Raw genomic sequence first — 23410 nt, forward strand, 5'->3', positions numbered from 1 at the left:
GGCAACATCTAGAGACGGTCCCTACCCAACAGCGGGCTCACAGTCTAGAAGGGGGAGACGGAGAACAAAACAAATCAACAAAATAAAATAAATAGAATAAATATGTGCAAATAAAATAAATAGAGTAATAAATACGTACAAACATATATACAGATATACAGGTGCTGTGGGGAGGGGAAGGAGGTAAGGCGGGAGGGCGGTTTTGAGCGCTTACTGTGTGCAGAGCACTGTACTAAGCGCTTGGGAAGTAAAAGTTGGCAACATATAGAGACGGTCCCTACCCCACAGTGGGCTCACAGTCTAGAAGCAGATCAATCAATCAATCGTATTTATTGAGCGCTTCTTGTGTGCAGAGCACTGTACTAAGCGCTTGGGAAGTACAAGTTGGCAACATCTAGAGACGGTCCCTACCCCACAGTGGGCTCACAGTCTCGAAGCCGATCAATCAATCAATCAATCGTATTTATTGAGCGCTTACTGTGTGCAGAGCACTGCACTAAGCGCTTGGGAAGGACAAGTCGGCAACATATAGAGACGGTCCCCACCCAAAACAGCGGGCTCACAGCCTAGAAGGGGGAGGCGGAGAACAAAACAAAACAGATGATTAACAAAATAAAATCAATAGAATATGTACAAGTACGATATGGACAGGCAGACGGACGGACGGACAGACCTCCGGGTCCCGCCCCTCCCAGCCGTCCATCACGGCCCCGCCCCGCCCCCTTCCCCTCCCAGGCCCCGCCCACCCGTCAATCAAGGCCCTCGCGTCCGCAGCGCCCCCCGCGGCCTCCTTCGGCATGGCGGCCGGGGCCGGCCCCGCCCCGCCCCGCCATGGGCGTCCCCTAGCGACCCATGTCGGCTCCGTGCTCCCTCCCCGGCCCCGCCCCTCCCACCCGTCAATCAACCAGGGCTCCGGCCCTCCCTCGCCCCCCGCCCCCCCCCATGGGCGCCCCCTAGCGGCCCATGGCGCCTCCCTTCTCCGCCCGCCCCTCCGCCCCCCCCATGGGCGCCCCCTAGCGGCCCATGGCGGCTCCGTGCTCCCTCCCCGGCCCCGCCCAGCCCCTCCCACCCGTCCGCAGCGCCCCCCCGCGGCCTCCGCCGGCATCGCGGCCGGGCCCGGCACCTCCCTTTCCCGCTCCCCGCCCCGCCCCGGGCCCGCCCCATGGGCGTCCCCTAGCGGCCTATGTCGGCCCCGCCCACCCGTCATCCGGGCCCCGGCCCTCCCTCAGCCCCCGCAGCGCCCCCCGCGGCCTCTGCCGGCATCGCGGCCGGGCCCGGCACCTCCCTTCCCCGCCCCTCCTCCCACCCCCATGGGCGTCCCCTAGCGGCCCATGTCGGCCCCGCCCCCCCTCCGTCACCCCGCCCCTCCCACCCGTCAATCAGGGCCCCGGCACCTCCCTTCCCCGCCCCCCCATGGGCGTCCCCTAGCGGCCAATGTTGGCCCCGCTCCTCCCACCCTCCCGCAGCGCCCCCCCGCGGCCGGGCCCGGCGCCTCCTCCCACCCTCCCTCCCTCCCGCGCGACTTCCCGTCCCGCCGTGCGCCGGGGGCAGGGCGCCCCCTAGCGGCCCCTGTCGGCCCCGCCCCGCCCCGCCCACCCGTCAATCCGGGCCCCGGCCCCCGCAGCGCCCCCGCGCGTCCCCGGCCTGCACCGCCTCCGTCCCGCCCCGCCCCGCCCGTCCGCCCTCTCCGGGGGCCGGGCGCCCCCTAGCGGCCCCGCCCCGCCCACCCGTCAATCCGGGCCCCGGCCCCCGCAGCGCCCCCGCGCGTCCCCGGCCGGCACCGCCTCCCTCCCGCCCACGCGACTTCCCGTCCCGCCCCGTCCGCCCTCCCCGGGGGCCTGGCGCCCCCTAGCGGCCCCGCCCCGCCCACCCGTCAATCCGGGCCCCGGCCGCCGCAGCGCCCCCACGCGGCCTCCGCCGGCACCGCCTTCCTCCCGCCCACGCGACTTCCCGCCCCGCCCTCCCGGGGGCCGGGCGCCCCCTAGCGGCCTCTGCCGGCCCCGCCCCGCCCGTCAATCCGGGCGGGCCCCGCCCCCCCCCGCAGCGCCCCCGCGCGGCCCCGGTCGGCCCCGCCTCCGTCCCGCCCCGCCCCGCCCGTCCGCCCTCCCCGGGGGCCGGGCGCCCCCTAGCGGCCCCGCCCCGGCCCGCCCCCCCCCCCCCGCAGCGCCCCCCCCGCCCCCCCCCGCAGCGCCCCCTTGCGGCCCCGGTCGGCACCGCCTCCGCCCCGCCCCGCCCCGCCCGTCCGCCCGCCCTCCCCGGGGGCCGGGCGCCCCCTAGCGGCCCCGCCCCGGCCCCGCCCCGCCCGTCAATCCGGGCGGGCCCCGCCCCCCCCCCGCAGCGCCCCCCCCGCGGCCCCGGTCGGCACCGCCTCCCTCCTCCTCCTCCGCCGCCCACGGGACTTCCCGTCCCGCCCCGCCCTCCCTCCCCTCCGGTGCCCGGTGCCCGGGTGTCCCCCAGCGGCCCATGGCGGCTCCGCGCTGCTGCCGGCCGGACCCGGGCCCGGACCCGGACCCGTCGGTCCGCCCGCCCCGGTCCCGGTCCCGGTCCCGGTCCCGGTCCCCGCCGCCGCCTTCCCCGGGGGACGTGGCGTCGGCGTGCAGCTGGCGGCAGTTCCGCCTGCGGCACCTGCAGCTGGGGCTGGAGCTGCGCCCCGGGCGGCGGGAGCTGGCGGGCTGCCTGGTGCTGCACCTGCGGGCCCTGCGGCCCGCGCCCCGGGCGCTGGTGCTGGACGCGCACCCGGCCCTCACGCTGCTGTCGGCCGCCTACCGGGCCCCCGACGGGCCGGGGCCGGGGCCCTGGCCCTGCCCGGTCCGGTTCCCGGCCGGGGGTCCGGCCCCGGCGCCGTCGGGCCTCCCGCTGGCCTTCCGCCTGGACCCGTTCGCCGACTACGGCTCGTCCCTCACCATCGCCCTGCCCGACGCCCTGGGGCCCGACCAGCCCTTCCAGATCGTCCTCACCTACACCGCCGCGGACGCCCCGGCCGTGAGTACCCGCCGCACCCATCATCATCATCATCAATCGTATTGATTGAGCGCTTATTGTGTGCAGAGCACTGGGCTAAGCGCTTGGGAAGTTGGCAACATCTAGAGACGGGCCCTACGCAACAGTGGGCTCCCAGTCTAAAAGGGGGAGACAGAGAACAAAACCAGACTAACAAAATTAAATAAATAGGATAGATAGGTACAAGTAAAGTAAACTTCATCATCATCATCAACCGTATTTATTGAGCGCTTACTATGTGCAGAGCACTGGGCTAAGCGCTTGGGAAGTCCAAGTTGGCAACACATAGAGACAGGCCCTACGCAACAGTGGGCTCGCAGTCTAAAAGGGGGAGACAGAGAACAAAACAGACTAACAAAATTAAATAAATAGGATAGATATGTACAAGTAAAATAAACTTCATCATCATCATCAATCGTATTTACTGAGCGCTTACTATGTGCAGAGCACTGTGCTAAGCGCTTGGGAAGTCCAAGTTGGCAACACATAGAGACAGGCCCTACGCAACAGTGGGCTCACAGTCTAAAAGGGGGAGACAGAGAACAAAACCAAACAGACTATTATCATTATAATAAGATAATAAGAACGGTGCTCTGCGCATAGTGAACGCTTAACAAATGCCATCATCATCATCGTTATAACAAGAATGATAATCATCATCATCAATCGTATTTATTGAGCGCTTACTGTGTGCAGAGCACTGGGCTAAGCGCTTGGGAAGTCCAAGTTGGCAACACATAGAGACAGGCCCTACGCAACAGTGGGCTCGCAGTCTAAAAGGGGGAGACAGAGAACAAAACAGACTAACAAAATTAAATAAATAGGATAGATATGTACAAGTAAAATAAACTTCATCATCATCAATCGTATTTATTGAGCGCTTACTATGTGCAGAGCACTGGACTAAGCGCTTGGGAAGTTGGCAACATATAGAGACAGTCCCTACGCAACAGTGGGCTCACAGTCTAAAAGGGGGAGACGGAGAACAAAACCAAACAGACTATTATCATTATAATAAGATAATAAGAACGGTGCTCTGCGCATAGTGAACACTTAACAAATGCCATCATCGTCATCATTATAACAATAATGATAATCATCATCATCAATCGTATTTATTGAGCGCTTACTGTGTGCAGAGCACTGAACTAAGCGCTTGGGAAGTACAAATTGGCAACGTATAGAGACAGGCCCCTACGCAACAGTGGGCTCCCAGTCTAAAAGGGGGAGACAGAGAACAAAACCAGACTAACAAAATTAAATAAATAGGATAGATAGGTACAAGTAAAATAAACTTCATCATCATCATCAATCGTATTTATTGAGCGCTTACTATGTGCAGAGCACTGGACTAAGCGCTTGGGAAGTTGGCAACATATAGAGACGGTCCCTACGCAACAGTGGGCTCACAGTCTAAAAGGGGGAGACAGAGAACAAAACCAAACAGACTATTATCATTATAATAAGATAATAAGAACGGTGCTCTGCGCATAGTGAACACTTAACAAGTGCCATCATCGTCATCGTTATAACAATAATGATAATCATCATCATCAATCGTATTTACTGAGCGCTTACTGTGTGCAGAGCACTGGGCTAAGCGCTTGGGAAGTCCAAGTCGGCAACACATAGAGACAGGCCCTACGCAACAGTGGGCTCACAGTCTAAAAGGGGGAGACAGAGAACCAAACCAAACAGACTAACAAAATTAAATAAATAGGATAGATAGGTACAAGTAAAATAAACTTCATCATCATCATCAATCGTATTTATTGAGCGCTTACTATGTGCAGAGCACTGGACTAAGCGCTTGGGAAGTTGGCAACATATAGAGACAGTCCCTACGCAACAGTGGGCTCACAGTCTAAAAGGGGGAGACAGAGAACAAAACCAAACAGACTATTATCATTATAATAAGATAATAAGAACGGTGCTCTGCGCATAGTGAACACTTAACAAATGCCATCATCGTCATCGTTATAACAATAATGATAATCATCATCATCAATCGTATTTATTGAGCGCTTACTGTGTGCAGAGCACTGGGCTAAGCGCTTGGGAAGTCCAAGTTGGCAACACATAGAGACAGGCCCTACGCAACAGTGGGCTCACAGTCTAAAAGGGGGAGACAGAGAACAAAACCAGACTAACAAAATTAAATAAATAGGATAGATAGGTACAAGTAAAATAAACTTCTTCATCATCATCATCAATCGTATTTATTGAGCGCTTACTATGTGCAGAGCACTGGACTAAGCACTTGGGAAGTTGGCAACATATAGAGACAGGCCCTACGCAACAGTGGGCTCACAGTCTAAAAGGGGGAGACGGAGAACAAAACCAAACAGACTATTATTATTATAATAAGATAATAAGAACAGCACTCTGAGCGTAGTGAGCGCTTAACAAATGCCATCATCGTCATCATTATAACAAGAATGATAATCATCATCATCATCAATCGTATTTATTGAGCGCTTACTATGTGCAGAGCACTGGACTAAGCGCTTGGGAAGTTGGCAACATATAGAGACAGGCCCTACGCAACAGTGGGCTCGCAGTCTAAAAGGGGGAGACGGAGAACAAAACCAAACAGACTATTATCATTATATTAAGATAATAAAAACGGCGCTCTGCACATAGTGAGCGCTTAACAAATGCCATCATCGTCATCATTATAACAAGAATGATAATCATCATCATCAATCGTATTTATTGAGCGCTTACTATGTTGGCAACACGTAGAGACAGTCCCTACCCAAAAGTGGGCTCACAGTCTAAAAGGGGGAGACGGAGAACAAAACCAAACATACTATTATCATTATAATAAGATAATTAGAACAGCGCTCTGCGCATAGTAAGCGCTTAACAGATGCCATCATCGTCATCATTATAACAAGAATGATAATCATCATCATCATCAATCGTATTTAATGAGCGCTCACTATGTGCAGAGCACTGGACTAAGCGCTTGGGAAGTACAAATTGGCAACACATAGAGACAGTCCCTACCCAACAGTGGGCTCACAGTCTAAAAGGGGGAGACGGAGAACAAAACCAAACATACTATTATCATTATAATAAGATAATAAGAACGGCGCTCTGCGCATAGTGAGCGCTTAACATATGCCATCATCGTCATCATTATAACAATGATGATAATGTTATTATTAGTACCCAACAACAGGCTTTTTAGGCCGTGAGCCCACTGTTGGGTGGGGACTGTATAGATGTATATATGGTTGCACATATTTATTACTCTATTTATTTATTTATTTTACTTGTACATTTCTATCCTATTTATTTTATTTTGTTGGTATGTTTGGTTTTGTTCTCTGTCTCCCCCTTTTAGACTGTGAGCCCACTGTTGGGTAGGGACTGTCTCTATGTGATGCCAATTTGTACTTCCCAAGCGCTTAGTACAGTGCTCTGCACACAGTAAGCGCTCAATAAATACGATTGATTGATTGATTGACTGTCTCTAGATGTTGTTATCATTATGACAATAATGATAATGTGATTATTAGTACCCAACAACAGGCTTTTTAGGCCGTGAGCGAACTGTTGGGTGGGGACTGTCTCTAGATGTTGTTATCATGATAACAATACTGATAATGTTATTATTAGCACCCAACAACAGGCTTTTTGGGCCGTGAGCCCACTGTTGGGTAGGGACTGTCTCTAGATGTTGCCAATTTGTACCCCCCGAGCGCTTAGTACAGTGCTCTGCACACAGGAAGCGCTCAATCAATGCGATTGATGATGATGGTGATGGGGCGGTGGTGTTTGTTAAGCTCCTGGGCTACGTGCTGAGCGCCGGGAGGGACCCGGGGCCGTCGGCGGGGGGGCCGCTCCCGGGCTGCATCGCCGTCAGGAATTAATAATAATCATCATCATCATCATCATCAGTCGTATTTATTGAGCGCTTACTATGTGCAGAGCACTGTGCTAAGCGCTTGGGAAGTACAAATTGGCAACACATAGAGACAGGCCCTACCCAACAGTGGGCTCGCAGTCTAAAAGGGGGAGACAGAGAACAAAACCAAACAGACTATTATTATTATAATAAGATAATAAGAACAGTGCTCTGCGCATAGTAAGCGCTTAACAGATGCCATCATCGTCATCATTATAACAAGAATGATAATCACCATCATCATCAGTCGTATTTATTGAGCGCTTACTATGTGCAGAGCACTGGACTAAGCGCTTGGGAAGTTGGCAACATATAGAGACAGTCCCTATGCAACAGTGGGCTCACAGTCTAAAAGGGGGAGACAGAGAACAAAACCAAACAGACTATCATCATTATAATAAGATAATAAGAACAGCGCTCTGCGCATAGTGAGCGCTTAACAGATGCCATCATCGTCATCATAACAAGAATGATAATCATCATCAATCGTATTTATTGAGCGCTTACTATGTGCAGAGCACTGGACTAAGCGCTTGGGAAGTTGGCAACATATAGAGACAGTCCCTACGCAACAGTGGGCTCACAGTCTAAAAGGGGGAGACAGACAACAAAACCAAACAGACTATTATCATTATAATAAGATAATAAGAACAGCGCTCTGCGTGTAGTGAGCGCTTAACAGATGCCATCATCGTCATCATTATAACAATAATGATAATCATCATCATCATCAATCGTATTTATTGAGCGCTTACTGTGTGCAGAGCACTGGACTAAGCGCTTGGGAAGTACAAATTGGCAACGTATAGAGACAGGCCCTACGCAACAGTGGGCTCACAGTCTAAAAGGGGGAGACAGAGAACAAAACCAAACATACTATTATCATTATAATAAGATAATAAGAACAGCGCTCTGCGCATAGTAAGCGCTTAACAAATGCCATCATCATCATCATTATAACAATAATGATAATGTGATTATTAGTACCCAGCAACAGGCTTTTTAGGCCGTGAGCCCACTGTTGGGTGGGGACTGTCTCTAGATGTTGTTATCATTATAACAATAATGATAATGTGATTATTAGTACCCAACAACAGGCTTTTTAGGCCTTGACCCCACTGTTGGGTAGGGACTGTCTCTAGATGTTGTTATCGTTATAACAATAATGATAATGTTATTATTCAACAGGCTTTTCAGACTGTGAGCCCACTGTTGGGTGGGGACTGTCTCTAGATGTTATCATTATAACAATAATGATAATGTTATTATTAGCACCCAACAACAGGCTTTTTAGGCCGTGAGCCCACTGTTGGGTAGGGACCGTCTCTAGATGTTGCCAATTTGTACCTCCCGAGCGCTTAGTCCAGTGCTCTGCACACAGGAAGCGCTCGATCAATGCGATTGATGATGATGGTGATGGGGCGGTGGTGGTGCTGGGCGGGGGGGGTGGGGGTGTGTTTGTTAAGCTCCTGGGCTACGTGCTGAGCGCCGGGAGGGATCCGGGGCCGTCTGGGGGGGGGGGGGGGGGGGCACTCCCAGGCTGCATCGCCGTCAGGAATTATTAATAATAATAATAATGATGGTGGTGGTGGTGGTGGTGGTGGTGGTGGTGGTAGTTAAGCTCCTGGGCTACGTGCTGAGCGCCGGGAGGGATCCGGGGCCGTCGGCGAGGGTGGGGGGGGGGGGCACTCCCAAGCTGCATCGCCGTCAGGAATTAATAATAATAATAATCATCATCAATCGTATTTATTGAGCGCTTACTATGTGCAGAGCACTGTACTAAGCGCTTGGGAAGTACAAATTGGCAACATATAGAGACAGTCCCTACCCAACAGTGGGCTCACAGTCTAAAAGGGGGAGACAGAGAACAAAACCAAACAGACTATTATCATTATAATAAGATAATAAGAACAGCGCTCTGCGCATAGTAAGCGCTTAACAAATGCCATCATCGTCATCATTATAACAATAATGATAATCATCATCATCATCAATCGTATTTATTGAGTGCTTACTGTGTGCAGAGCACTGGACTAAGCGCTTGGGAAGTACAAATTGGCAACACATAGAGACAGGCCCTACGCAACAGTGGGCTCACAGTCTAAAAGGGGGAGACAGAGAACAAAAACAAACATACTATTATCATTATAATAAGATAATAAGAACAGTGCTCTGCGCATAGTGAGCGCTTAACAAATGCCATCATCATCATCATTATAACAGTAATGATAATGTTATTATTAGTACCCAACAACAGGCTTTTTAGGCCGTGAGCCCACTGTTGGGTGGGGGCTGTATAGATGTATATATGGTTGCACATATTTATTACTCTATTTATTTATTTTACTTGTACATTTCTATCCTATTTATTTTATTTTGTTGGTATGTTTGGTTTTGTTCTCTGTCTCCCCCTTCTAGACTGTGAGCCCACTGTTGGGTAGGGACTGTCCCTATATGTTGCCAATTTGTACTTCCCAAGCGCTTAGTACAGTGCTCTGCACATAGTAAGCGCTCAATAAATACGATTGATTGATTGATTGACTGTCTCTAGATGTTGTTATCATTATGACAATAATGATAATGTGATTATTAGTACCCAACAACAGGCTTTTTAGGCCGTGAGCCCACTGTTGGGTGGGGACTGTCTCTAGATGTTGTTATCATTATAACAATAATGATAATGTTATTATTAGCACCCAACAACAGGCTTTTTAGGCCGTGAGCCCACTGTTGGGTGGGGACTGTCTCTAGATGTTGTTATCATTATAACAATAATGATAATGTTATTATTAGCACCCAACAACAGGCTTTTTAGGCCGTGAGCCCACTGTTGGGTAGGGACCGTCTCTAGATGTTGCCAATTTGTACCTCCCAAGCGCTTAGTCCAGTGCTCTGCACACAGGAAGCACTCAATCAATACGATTGATGATGATGGTGATGGGGCGGTGGTGGTGCTGGGGGTGGTGGTGGTGTTTGTTAAGCTCCTGGGCTACGTGCTGAGCGCCGGGAGGGATCCGGGGCCGTCGGCGGGGTGGGGGGGGTGTGGCGCTCCCAGGCTGCATCGCCGTCAGGAATTATTAATAATAATAATAATAATGATAATAGTGGTGGTGGTGGTGGTGGTAGTTGTTAAGCTCCTGGGCTATGTGCTGAGCGCCGGGAGGGATCCGGGGCCGTCGGGGGCGGGGGGGGGCGCTCCCAGGCTACATCGCCGTCAGGAATTAATAATAATAATAATAATAATAATAATAGTGATGGTGATAATAGTGGTGGTGGTGGTGGTGGTATTTGTTAAGCTCCTGGGCTACGGGCTGAACGCCGGGAGGGATCCGGGGCCGTCGGCGGGGGGGCCGCTCCCAGGCTGCCTCGCCCTAAGGAATTATTAATAATAATAATAATGATGATGATGGTGGTGGTGGTGGTGGTATTTGTTAAGCTCCTGCGCTACGGGCTGAGCGCCGGGAGGGATCCGGGGCCCCTCCCAGGCTGCCTCGCTGTCAGGGATTAATAATAATAATGATGATAGTAGTGGTGGTGGTGGTGGTGGTGGTAGTTGTTAAGCGCCTGCTTGGTGCTAAGCGCCGGGAGGGATCCGGGGCCGCCAATCAATCAATCAATCGTATTTATTGAGTGCTTACTGTGTGCAGAGCACTGGACTAAGCGCTTGGGAAGGACAAGTTGGCACCGTAGAGAGACAGTCCCTAACTGATCAGTCAATCAATCATATTTCTTGAGCGCTTACTGTGTGCAGAGCACTGGACTAAGCCCTTGGGAAGTACAAGTTGGCAACGTAGAGAGACAGGCCCTAATCGATCAATCAATCAATCGTAGTTATTGAGCGCTTACTGTGTGCAGAGCACTGGACTAAGCCCTTGGGAAGTACAAGTTGGCAACGTAGAGAGACAGGCCCTAATCGATCAATCAATCAATCGTAGTTATTGAGCGCTTACTGTGTGCAGAGCACTGGACTAAGCCCTTGGGAAGTCCAAGTTGGCAACGTAGAGAGACAGTCCCTAATCGATCAATCAATCAATCGTATTTATTGAGCGCTTACTGTGTGCAGAGCACTGGACTAAGCGCTTGGGAAGGACAAGCTGGCAACGTAGAGAGAGGGTCCCTAATCAATCAATTAATCAATCATATTTATTGAGCGCTTACTGTGTGCAGAGCAGTGGACTAAGCGCTTGGGAAGTACAAGCTGGCAACGTAGAGAGACGGTCCCTAATCAATCAGTCAATCAATCGTATTTATTGAGCGCTTACTGTGTCCAGAGCACTGCACTAAGCCCTTGGGAAGTACAAGTTGGCAACAGATAGAGACGGTCCCTTCCCAACAGTGGGCTCACAGTCTAGAAGCACTCCCTTGGAAATCAATCAATCAATCGTATTTATTGAGCGCTTACTGTGTGCAGAGCACTGGACTAAGCCCTTGGGAAGTCCAAGTTGGCACCATAGAGAGACGGTCCCTACCCAACAGCGGGCTCACAGTCTAGAAGGGGGAGACAGACAACAAATGCCATCATTATTATTATTACCCAACAACAGGCTTATTGAGCACTTACCATGTGCAGAGCGCTGCATTAAGCGCTTGGGAAGTCCAAGTTGGCAACATAGAGAGACGGTCCCTACCCAACAGTGGGCTCACAGTCTGGAAGGGGGAGACAGAGAACAAAACCAAACATACTAACAAAATAAAATAAATAGAATAGATATGTACAAGTAAAATAAATAAATAAATAGAGTAATAAATATGTACAAGCATATATACATATATACAGGTGCTGTGGGGAAGGGAAGGAGGTAAGATGGGGGGGTGGAGAGGGCCGTCGGCGGCGGGGGGGCACTCCCAGGCTGCATCGCCGTCAGGAATTAATGATAATAATAATAATGAGGATAATAGTGGTGGTGGTGGTGGTGGTAGTTGTTAAGCGCCTGCTACGTGCTAAGCGCTGGGAGGGATCCGGAGCTGTCGGGGGTCCCACGGGGGGGCTCCCAGGCTGCATCGCCATCAGGAATTAATAATAATAACGATAATGATAATAGTGGTGGTGGTGGTGGTGGTGGTGGTGGTAGTTGTTAAGCACCTGCTACGTGCTAAGCGCCGGGAGGGATCCAGGGCCGTCGGGGGTCCCACGGGGGGGGCTCCCAGGCTGCATCGCAGATGCCCCCGCCATCAGGAATTAATAATGATAACAATAATGATAATAACAATGATGATAATAATGATAATAATAGTGGTGGTGGTATTTGTTAAGCGCCTGCTATGTGCTAAGCGCCAGGAGGGATCTGGGGCCGTCGGGGGGTCCCGCAGGGGGCTCCCAGGCTGCATCGCAGATGCCCTCGCTGTCAGGAGTTAATAATAATAATGATAATAATAGTTGTGGTGGCAGTTGTTCAACGCCTGCTACGTGCTAAGTGCCGGGAGGGATCTTGGTCCCCTTCTGTTCTCTGTCTAAACTCACTCCCTCGGTGACCTCATTCTCTCCCACGGCTTCAACTATCATCTCTACGCTGACGACACCCAGATCTCCATCTCTGCCCCTGCTCTCTCCCCCTCCCTCCAGGCTCGCATCTCCTCCTGCCTTCAGGACATCTCCATCTGGATGTCCGCCCGCCACCTAAAACTCAACATGTCCGAGACTGAGCTCCTTGTCTTCCCTCCCAAACCCTGCCCTCTCACTGACTTTTCCATCTCTGTTGACGGCACTACCATCCTTCCCATCTCACAAGCCCGCAACCTTGGTGTCATCCTCGACTCCGCTCTCTCGTTCACCCCTCACATCCAAGCCGTCACCAAATCCTGCCGGTCTCAGCTCCGCAACGTTGCCAAGATCCGCCCTTTCCTCTCCATCCCAACCGCTACCCTGCTCGTTCAACCTCTCATCCTATCCCGTCTGGACTACTGCATCAGCCTTCTCTCTGATCTCCCATCCTCGTGTCTCTCCCCACTTTAATCCATACTTCACACTGCTGCCTGGATTGTTTTTGTCCAGAAACGCTCTGGGCATGTCACTCCCTTCCTCAAAAATCTCCAGTGGCTGCCTGTCAACCTACGAATCAACCAAAAACTCCTCACCCTGGGCTTCAAGGCTGTCCATCCATCCCCTCGCCCCCACCTCCCTCACCTCCCTTCTGTCCTTCTCCAGCCCAGCCCGCACCCTCCGCTCCTCCGCCTCTGCTAACCTCCCCACCAGGCCTCGTTCTCGCCTGTCCCGCCGTCAACCCCCGGCCCACGTCATCCCCCGGGCCCGGAATGCCCTCCCTCTGCCCATCCACCAAGCTAGCTCTCTTCCTCCCTTCAAGGCCCTACTGAGAGCTCACCTCCTCCAGGAGGCCTTCCCACACTGAGCCCCCTCCTTCCTCTCCCCCTCGCCGCCCTCTCCATCCCCCCGCCTTACCTCCTTCCCTTCCCCACAGCACCTGTTTATATGTATAGATGTTTGTGCATCCCATTTATTACTCTATTTATTTATTTTACTTGTACATTCATTCAATCGTATTTATTGAGCGCTTACTGTGTGCGGAGCACTGTACTAAGCGCTTGGAAACTACAAGTTGGAAACAGAGACGGTCCCTACTCACCAACAATCTCACTGTCTAGAGGGGGAGACGGACATTGATACAAACAGATAAAACAATAAATTACGGATACATACAGATAGATACATATGTGCTGTGGGGAGTCATTCATTCAATGGTATTTATTGAGCGCTTACTGTGTGCAAAGCGCTGTACTAAGCGCTTGGGAAGTACAAGTTGGCAACATATAGAGACGGTCCCTACCCAACAACGAGCTCACGGTCTGGAGGGGGAGACAGACATTGATACAAGTAGATAAAACAATAAATTACAGATATATACAGCTAGATACGTGCTGTGGGGAGTCATTCATTTAATCGTATTTATTGAGTGCTTACTGTGTGCGGAGCACTGTATTAAGTGATTGGGAAGTACAATTTGGCAATGCATAGAGACGGTCATTCATCCCAGTGGTTTTCCATATTAATAATTTTGGTATTTGTTAAATGCTTACCGGGCACCAGTACTGTACTAAGCGCTAGGGTGGATACAAGCAAATCGGGTTGGACACAGTCCCTGTCATACGTGGGGCTCACAGTCTCGCACCCCATTTTACAGATGAGGTAACAGGCACAGAGAAGTGAAGTACACCTTAAGCCCTGGGAAGGAACAGGTAACCTCAGAACAGTTGACAAAAAACCTCATCCCATTTATTGCAATTGTTAGCTTTTATAGCTAGCGTTAAAGTCTGTGCAGGTGGAATTTTTTCATTTGTATTCTTTAAATCCACATCTGCATCACTGCATCACATCTGAAGCAGCGTGGCTTCTATTTATTTTATTCTGTTAATATGTTTTGTTTTGTTGTCTGTCTCCCCTTTCTAGACTGTGAGCCCGCTGTTGGGTAGGGACCGTCTCTACATGTTGCTGACTTGTACTTCCCGAGCGCTTAGTACAGTGCTCTGCAAACAGTAAGCGCTCAATAAATACGATTGAATGAATGAATGAATGGATCCGGGGTCGTCGGAGGGGTCCCACGGGGGGCTCCCAGGCCGCATCGCAGATGCCCCCGCCGTCAGGAATTAATAACGATAACAATAATGATAATAATAATGTTAATAATAACTTGTACTTCCCAAGCGCTTAGTACAGTGCTCTGCATGCAGAAAGCGCTCAATAAATACAACTGACTGACTGAATAATGATAATAATAATGATAATAGTGGTGGTGGTGGTATTTCTTAAGCACCTGCTATGTGCTAAACGCCGGGAGGGATCCGGGGTCGTCGGTGGGGTCCCACGGGGGGGCTCCCAGGCTGCATCGCAGATGCCCCCGCCGTCAGGAATAATAATAATAATAATAACTAATGATAGTGGTGGTGGTATTTGTTGCCCCCGCCTTGAGAAATAATAATAATAATAATAATCCCCGCCATGAGGAATAATAATAATAATGATGATGATGATAGTGGTGGTGGTGGTGGTATTTGTTAAGCGCCTGCTACCTGCTAAGCACCGGGAGGGATCTGGGGGCGTCGAGGGGGGGGGGGGTCTCAGATGCCCCCGCTGTGAGGAATAATAATAATAATTAATAATGATAATAATAATAATAATCCCCTCCATGACAAATCATAATAATAGTGGTGGTGGTGTTATTTGTTAAGCGCTTGCTATGTGCTAAGCGCCGGGAGGGATCCGGGGTAATCAAGTTGTCCCACGGGGGCTCCCAGGCTTAATAATAATAATAATCCCCTCCGTGACAAATCATAATAATAGTGGTGGTGGTGTTATTTGTTAAGCGCCTTCTATGTGCCAAGCGCTGGGATGGATCAGAGGTCATCAGGGTGTTTCACGGTGGGGGCTCCCAGGCTTCATTGCAGACGCCCCCGCAGTGAGGAATAATAATAATAATAGTAATCGCAGCATTTATTAAGCGCTTACTGTGTGCCACACACTGTTCTGAGCACTGGGGAGGTTACAAGGTGATCACGTTGTCCCACGCGGGGCTCACAGCCTTCATCTCCATTTTACAGATGAGGGAACTGAGACCCAAAGAATAATGATAATAATGATGGTATTTGTTAAGCGCTTACTATGTGCCAAGCACTGTTCTAAGCGCCGGGGGGATACAAGGTGATCAGGTTGTCCCCCGTGGGGCTCACAGTCCTCATCCCCATTTTACAGGTGAGGGAACTGAGGCTCAGAGAAGCTAAGTGACATGCCCGAGGTCAAAGAAGTGAAGAAACTTGTCCAAAGTCACACAGCTGACAGTTGGTGGAGCCGGGATTTGAACCCGTGACCTCTGACTCCGAAGGCCAGGCTCTTTCCACTGAGCCACGCCGCTTCTCTAATGATAGTGCCCTTCAAGGCCCTACTGAGAGCTCACCTCCTCCAGGAGGCCTTTCCAGACTGAGCCCCCTTTTTCCTCTCCCCCTCCCCATCCCCCCCGCCTTACCTCCTTCCCCTCCCCACAGCACCTGTATATATGTTTGTACATATTAATTACTGTATTTTATTTGTACATATTTATTCTATTCATTTTATATTTTGTTAATATGTTTTGTTTTGTCATCTGTCTCCCCCTTCTAGACTGTGAGCCCGCTGTTGGGTAGGGACCGTCTCAATGTGTTGCCAACTTGTACTCCCCAAGCGCTTAGTACAGTGCTCTGCACACAGTAAGCACTCACTAAGTATGATTGAATGAATGAATGAATAAATACGATTGAATGAATGAATGACAATGACAATAATAATAATTAATAATGATGCGGGTGGTGGTATTTGTTAGGTTCTTGCTATGTGCCAAGCGCTGGGATGGATCCGATGTCATCAGGGTGTCCCACCAGGGGCTCCCAGGCTTCATTACAGACACCCCTGCCATGAGGAGTAATGATAATAATAATAATAATGATAGTGGTGGTGGTATTTAAGCGCTTGCTATGTACTAAGCGCTGTTCCAGGCATCGGGGGGATACCAGGTCATCAGGTTGTCCCCTGTGGGGCTTACAGTCTTCATCACAGATGCCCCCGCCGTGAGGAATAAAAATAATAATAATGATGGTGGTACTTGTTAAGCGGTTGCTAAGTGCTAAGCGCTGGGATGGATACGAGGTCATCAGGCTGTCCCACGGGGGGCTCCCAGGCTTCATCGCAGACTCCACCGCTCTGAGGAATAATAAAAATAATAATAATGATGGTGGGGGTACTTGTTAGGCGCTTGCTGCATGCGAAACGCTGTGATGGATACAAGGCCATCAGGTTGTCCCATGGGGGGCTCCCAGGCTTCATTACAGACACCCCTGCCATGAGGAGTAATGATAATAATAATAATAATGATAGTGGTGGTGGTATTTAAGCGCTTGCTATGTGCTAAGCGCTGTTCTAAGCTCCGGGGGGATACCAGGTCATCAGGTTGTCCCGTGTGGGGCTTACAGTTTTCATCACAGATGCCCCCGCCGTGAGGAATAAAAATAATAATAATGATGGTGGTACTTGTTAAGCGGTTGCTAAGTGCTAAGCGCTGGGATGGATACGAGGTCATCAGGCTGTCCCACGGGGGGCTCCCAGGCTTCATCGCAGACTCCACCGCTCTGAGGAATAATAAAAATAATAATAATGATGGTGGGGGTACTTGTTAAGCGCTTGCTGCATGCGAAACGCTGTGATGGATACAAGGCCATCAGGTTGTCCCATGGGGGGCTCACAGGCTTCATTACAGACACCCCCGCCGTGAGGTGTAATAATAATAATAATAATAATAGTGGTGGTGGTATTTAAGCGCTTGCTATGTGCTAAGCACTGTTCTAAGCTCCGGGGCAATACCAGGTCATCAGGTTATCCTGTGTGGGGCTCACAGGCTTTGTCGCAGACGCCCCCGCCATGAGGAATAAAAATAATAATAATAATGGTGGTACTTGTTAAGCGATTGCTAAGTGCTAAGCGCTGGGATGGATACGAGGTCATCAGGCTGTCCCACGGGGGGCTCCCAGGCTTTATCGCAGACTCCACCGCTCTGAGGAATAATAAAAATAATAATAATGATGGTGGGGGTACTTGTTAAGCACTTGCTGTGAGCTAAATGCGGGGATGGATACAAGGCCATCAGGTTGTCCCACGGGGGGCTCACAGGCTTCATTGCAGAAGCCCCCGCCGTGAGGAATAATAATAATAATAATAATAATAATAATAATAATGTTGGTATTTGTTAAGCGCTTGCTATGTGCCAAGCACTGTTGTAAACGCTGGGATGGATACAAGGTCATCAGGTTGTCCCACGTGGGGCTCAGTCTTCATCACAGACACCCCCGCTTTGAGTAATAACAGTAATAAGAGTAATAATGGTGGCATTTGTTCAGCGCTTACTATGGGCCCAGCGCTTTTCTAAACGCTGGGGTGGATACGAGGTCATCAGGTTGTCCCGCGTGGGGCTCACAGGCTTCATCCCCATTTGACAGATGAGGGAGCTGAGGCACAGGGAATAATAATAATAATAATGATGATGGTATTTGTTAAGTGCTTACGGCGCTCGTTGTGGGTGGGGAATGTGTCTTTTGATCATCCTATTGTAATAATAATAATAATGATGGCATTTATTAAGCACTTACTATGTGCAAAGCACTGTTGTAAGCGCTGGAGTAGATACAAGGTGATCAGGTTGTCCCACGGGTGCTTAGTACAGTGCTCTACACACAGTAATTGCTCTATAAATGCAATTGACTGATTAACTGCCAAGCGCTGATCTAAGCGCCGGGGGAATACAAGGTGATCAGGTTGTCCCATGTGGGGCTCACAGGCTTCATCCCCATTTGACAGATGAGGTCACTGAGGCACAGAGAATAATAATAATGGCATTTGTTAAGCACTTACTATGGGCCAAGCGCTGTTCTAAACCCTGGGGGTGGATACGAGGTCATCAGTTTGTCCCACGTGGGCTCAAAGTCTTCATCCCCATTTGACAGATGAGGGACAGAGAAGTGAAGTGACTTGCGCAAGGTCACACAGTTGACAATGGCGGAGGCAGGATTAGAACCCATGTCCTCTGACTCCCAAGCCTGGGCTCTTTCCCCTAAGACCACGCTGTAGTTGGGACACCCCCCCCCCCCATCCCACCCCATCCCATCCCACCCCATCCCATCTCCTCCTAGACCGTGAGCCCGTTATTGAGTAGGGATTGTCTCTACCTGTTGCCGAATTGTACTTTCCAAGCACTTAGTACAGTGCTCTGCACATAGCAAGCACTTAATAAATAGGATTTGGTGAATGAATGAATAAATTCCACCCCACCCCATCCCAATCCCATCCCGTCCCCTTCTAGGCTGTGAGCCCGTCGTTGGGCGGGGATTGTCTCGGTCTGTTGCCAAATTGTCCTTTCCAAGCGCTTAGTACAGCACTCTGCACACAGTAAGTGCTCAATAAATACACGCTGTTGGGTAGGGACCGTCTCTATCTGTTGCCGAATTGTCCTCTCCCAAGTGCTTAGTACAGTGCTCCGCACACAGTAAGTGCTCAATAAATGAATGAAATACGATTGAATGAATGAATGAATTCCATCCCATCCCATCCCACTGCTGGCTGTCTTTTTTCTCCTACCTTTCACTCATTCATTCATTCATTCAATCTTATTTTGTGAGCATTTACTGTGTGCAGAGCACTGTACTAAGCGCTTGGGAGAGGACAATTAGGCAACAAAGACAATCCCTACCCAACAACAGACTCTCCCTAGCACTTCCTAAAGGGCACTGCACACAATCAGCACTCATCCCAACCCACCCCATTCCACCCTATCCCATCCCCCTGCTGACTGTCTTTTTTCTCCTACCTTTCACTCATTCATTCACTCATTCAACCGTATATATGGAACGCTTACTGTGTGCGGAGCACTGTACTAAGCGCTTGGGAGAGGACAATTCAGCAACAGAGACAATCCCTACACAACAGACTCTCCCTAGTGCTTCCTACAGGGTGCCACTTACAGTCAGCGTTCATCCCATCCCATCCCACTCCTGACTTTCTTTTTTCTCCTACCTTTCACTCATTCATTAATAATAATAATAATAAATGCCATTATTGTTATTCATTCAACCGTATTTATTGAGCCCTTACTGTGTGCGGAGCACTGGACTAAGCGCTTGGGAGAGGACAGTTTGGCCCCAGATAGAGACGATCCCTACCCAACAATCTCCCCAGAAGGGGGGAGACAGACAAGAAAACAAGTTGATAGGCATCAATCGCATCAAAATGGATAAATAGAATTATAGCTATATACACATCATTAATGAAATAAATAGAAAAATAAGTATATATAGACATAAGTGCTATGGGGCAGGGACGGGGGTAGAGCAAAGGGAGGGAATCGGGGCGATGGGGAGGGGGGAAGAGGAAAGGAAAAGGGGGGCTCAGTGTGGGAAGGCCTCCTGGAGGAGGTGAGCTCTCAGTAGGGCTTTGAAGGGAGGAAGAGAGCGGATGTGGGGAGGAAGGGCATTCCGGGACAGGGGAAGGACGTGGGCCGGGGGTCGACGGCGGGACAGGCAAGGACGAGGCCCGGTGAGGAGATTAGCGGCGACAGAGGAGCGGAGGGTGCGGGCTGGGCTGGAGAAGGAGAGAAGGGAGGTGAGCCCCACACAGCGCTCAGTAAACACCGACTGACAAGCTGGAAGCGCATCGGAGAAAAAATAATCATAATACTGGCATTCATTACTATTAATAATGTTTTGTTTTGTCGTCTGTCTCCCCCTTCTAGACTGTGAGCCCGTTGTTGGGTAGGGACTGTCTCTATCTGTTGCCGAATTGTACGGCCCAAGCGCTTAGTACAGTGCTCTGCACACAGTAAGCGCTCAATAAATGCGATTGAATGAACGAATGAATGGAGGCGGGGAGACCACTAGGAAGACTGTCATAGTAATCCAACTGTCAGGTGGTCATTCTGTTTATTCTGACGGTTTTGACACCCGTCTACTTGGTTCGTTGTCTGTCTCCCCCTTCTAGACTGTGAGCCCACTGTTGGGTAGGGACTGTCTCTATATGTTGCCGATTTGTACTTCCCAAGCGCTTAGTACAGTGCTCTGCACACAGTAAGTGCTCAATAAATACGGCTGAATGAATGAATGAATGTATTAATAATAATGATGATGATGATGATGGTGGAATTTGTTAAGCGCTTACTGTGTGCCAGGCACTGTTCTAAGCGCCGCGGTGGATACAAGGTAACCAGCTTGTCCTTCGTGGCAGTCACAGTCTTTGTCCCCATAATAATAATAATGACGATGGAATTTGTTAAGCGCTTACTATGTGCCAGGCACTGTTCTAAGCGCCGCGGTGGATACAAGGTAACCAGCTTGTCCTTCGTGGGAGTCACAGTCTTCGTCCCCATAATAATAATAATGATGATGGAATTTGTTAAGCGCTTACTATGTGCCAAGCACTGTTCTAAGCGCTGCTGTGGATACAAGGTAACCAGCTTGTCCTTCATGGGAGTCACAGTCTTCATCCCCATAATAATAATAATGATGATGGTATTTATTAAGCACTTGCCATGTGCCGGGCACTATTCTAAGCGCTGTGGTAGATACACGGACATCAGGTTATCCCACATGGGGCCCACAGCCTTCAACCCCATTTTACGGATGAGGTCACCGAGGGAGAGAGAAGTGAAGTGACTTGCCCAAAGTCACACAGCTGACAAGCGGTGGGGCCGGGATTAGAACCCATGACCTCTGACTCCCAAACCCGTGCTCTTCCCACTGAGCCACGGTGCCGGTGAGGCACTTGCTGTGTGCCGGGCAGTGTACGAAGCGCCGAGGTGGGAATGGGCAGATCGGGTTGGACGCGGTCCCTGCCCCACCGGGGGCTCACGGTCTCAGTCCTCATTTTTGGAAATGTCCTTTAGACATTTAGACAGTCTTTTAGACTGCGAGCCCACTGTTGGGTAGGGACCGTCTCTATATGTTGCCAACTTGCACTTCCCAAGCGCTTAGTACAGTGCTCTGCATACAGTAAGCGCTCAATAAATAAATTATGTGCCAAGCACTGTTCTAAGCGCTGGGATAGATAAAAGGTAATCAGTTTTTCCCACGTGGGGCTCACAGTCTTCATCCCCATTTTACAGATGAGGTAACTGAGGCTCAGAGAAGTGAAATAATAATAATAATAACGATAGCAATGGTGGTATTTGTTGAGCACTTACTATGTGCCAAGCACTGTTCTAAGCGCTGGGGTAGATACGTCTCACGTGGGGCTTACGGTCTTAATCCCCATTTTAATGATGATGGAACTGAGGCACAGTGACTTGCCCAAGGTCACCCAGCAGACAAGTGGTGGAGCCGGCAGTAGAAGTGGGGCCCTTTCCACTAGGCCACACTGCTTCTCATGCTGCTGCGTGACCTTGGGCATGTCAGTTCACTTCTCTGGGCCTCAGTTCCCTCATCTGGAAAACGGGGATGAAGACCGTGAGCCCCGTATAGGACAGGGACGGTGTGTGCCTTGATAACCTGGTATCTCCCCCAGCGCTTAGTACAGTGCCGTGTGCACCTAGTGAGCGCTTCCCAAGCGCTTAGTCCAGTGCTCTGCACACAGTAAGCGCTCAATAAACACGATTGAATAAATGAAGGAATAGCAGATGGGCCTGTTTTGTGGTCTGGCTCCCCCTTTTAGACTGTGAGCCCACTGTTGGGTAGGGACTGTCTCTATCGGTTGCCGACTTGTACTTCCCAAGCGCTTAGTACAGTGCTCTGCACATAGTAAGCGCTCAATAAATACGATTGATTGATTGATTAGAACAGTGCTGTGCACACAGTAAGCGCTCAATAAATACGATTGAATGAATGAATGAATAAATGCGATTGATTGATTGATTTTGGAAAGTGAGGCCCAGAGAAATGAAGTGAGTTGCCCAAGGCCACACAGCAGACAAGGGGCGGGGCCGGGATCGGAACCCATGACCTGACTCCCACTGTGCTGGGCTGCTTCTCCATCCCACCTGGTCCCGAGGGGGGTCCGCGGGAGCGAGGCCCCCCAGCCACCCCCGGCTCTCGGGGTCACGGGCCGGACCGAGGCGGAGCTCAGCCGTGACTTATTGGCAGGGTTCAATCCCTGTGGAGTGCGGTTAATAATTAGTAATACACGAAAATAATTGCATCAGTGGTACTCGTTAAGCGCTTACCGTGGGCCAGGCGCTGGGGTCTGTGCAAGTTAATGGGGTTGGACACAGTCCCGGTCCCACATGCGACTCACAGCCCAAGTGGGAGGGAGTAGGATTGACTCCCCATTTTACAGATAATAATAATAATGATGGCATTAATTATATAATAATAATAATAATAATGGCAGGTATTAAGCGCTTACTATGTGCAAAGCACTGTACTAAGCGCTGGGGAGGTTACAAGGTGATCAGGTTGTCCCATGGGGGGGCTCACAGTCTTAATCCCCATTTTACAGGTGAGGTAACTGAGGCCCGGAGAAGTCAAGTGACTTGCCCAAAGTCACACAGCTGACAATTGGCGGAGTGGGATTTGAACCCATGACCTCTGACTTCAAAGCCCGGGCTCTTTCCACTGAGCCACGCTGCTTCTCGTTATTAAGCGTTTACCATGTGCAAAGCACTGTTCTAAGCACTGGGGAGGTTACAAGGTGATCAGGTTGTCCCATGGGGGGCTCACAGTCTTAATGCCCATTTTGCAGATGAGGTAACTGAGGCTCAGAGAAGTTAAGCAGCCTGTCCAATGTCACACAGCAGACATGTGGCGGAGCCGGGATTCGAACCCATGACCTGTGACTCCAAAGCCTGGGCTCTTTCCACTGAGCCGCGCTGCTTCTCATGCTTCTCATTCTCCATCTTCTCAGATGGAGAACCGGGGCCCGGAGAAGCCTCAGAGAAGTGACTCGCCCAGGGTCACCTAGCAGACACATGGCAGAGGCGGGATTAGAACCCACGTCCTCCGACTCGCAGGCCTGTGCTTTTTCCACTAAGCCACGCTGCTTCT

The 23410-nt window shown here is 50.7% G+C and overlaps 1 protein-coding gene across 1 annotated transcript in view; it reads left to right on the top strand.

Moving 5' to 3' along the window:
* Window positions 1-1023: 1023 nt before the first annotated feature.
* RNPEPL1 (arginyl aminopeptidase like 1) overlaps window positions 1024-23410 on the top strand; it is a 78498-nt gene continuing 56111 nt past the window's right edge. Inside the window, exons 1-6 of the mRNA XM_038745177.1 lie at window positions 1024-1333; window positions 1429-1536; window positions 1625-1716; window positions 1853-2096; window positions 2189-2206; window positions 2339-2982. Coding sequence (XP_038601105.1) covers window positions 1024-1333; window positions 1429-1536; window positions 1625-1716; window positions 1853-2096; window positions 2189-2206; window positions 2339-2982 — 1416 coding nt within the window. The remainder of the gene's footprint in view (window positions 1334-1428; window positions 1537-1624; window positions 1717-1852; window positions 2097-2188; window positions 2207-2338; window positions 2983-23410) is intronic.

Source organism: Tachyglossus aculeatus, chromosome 1 (genome assembly GCF_015852505.1).
Source record: "Tachyglossus aculeatus isolate mTacAcu1 chromosome 1, mTacAcu1.pri, whole genome shotgun sequence".
Classification (NCBI taxonomy): Eukaryota; Metazoa; Chordata; class Mammalia; order Monotremata; family Tachyglossidae; genus Tachyglossus; species Tachyglossus aculeatus.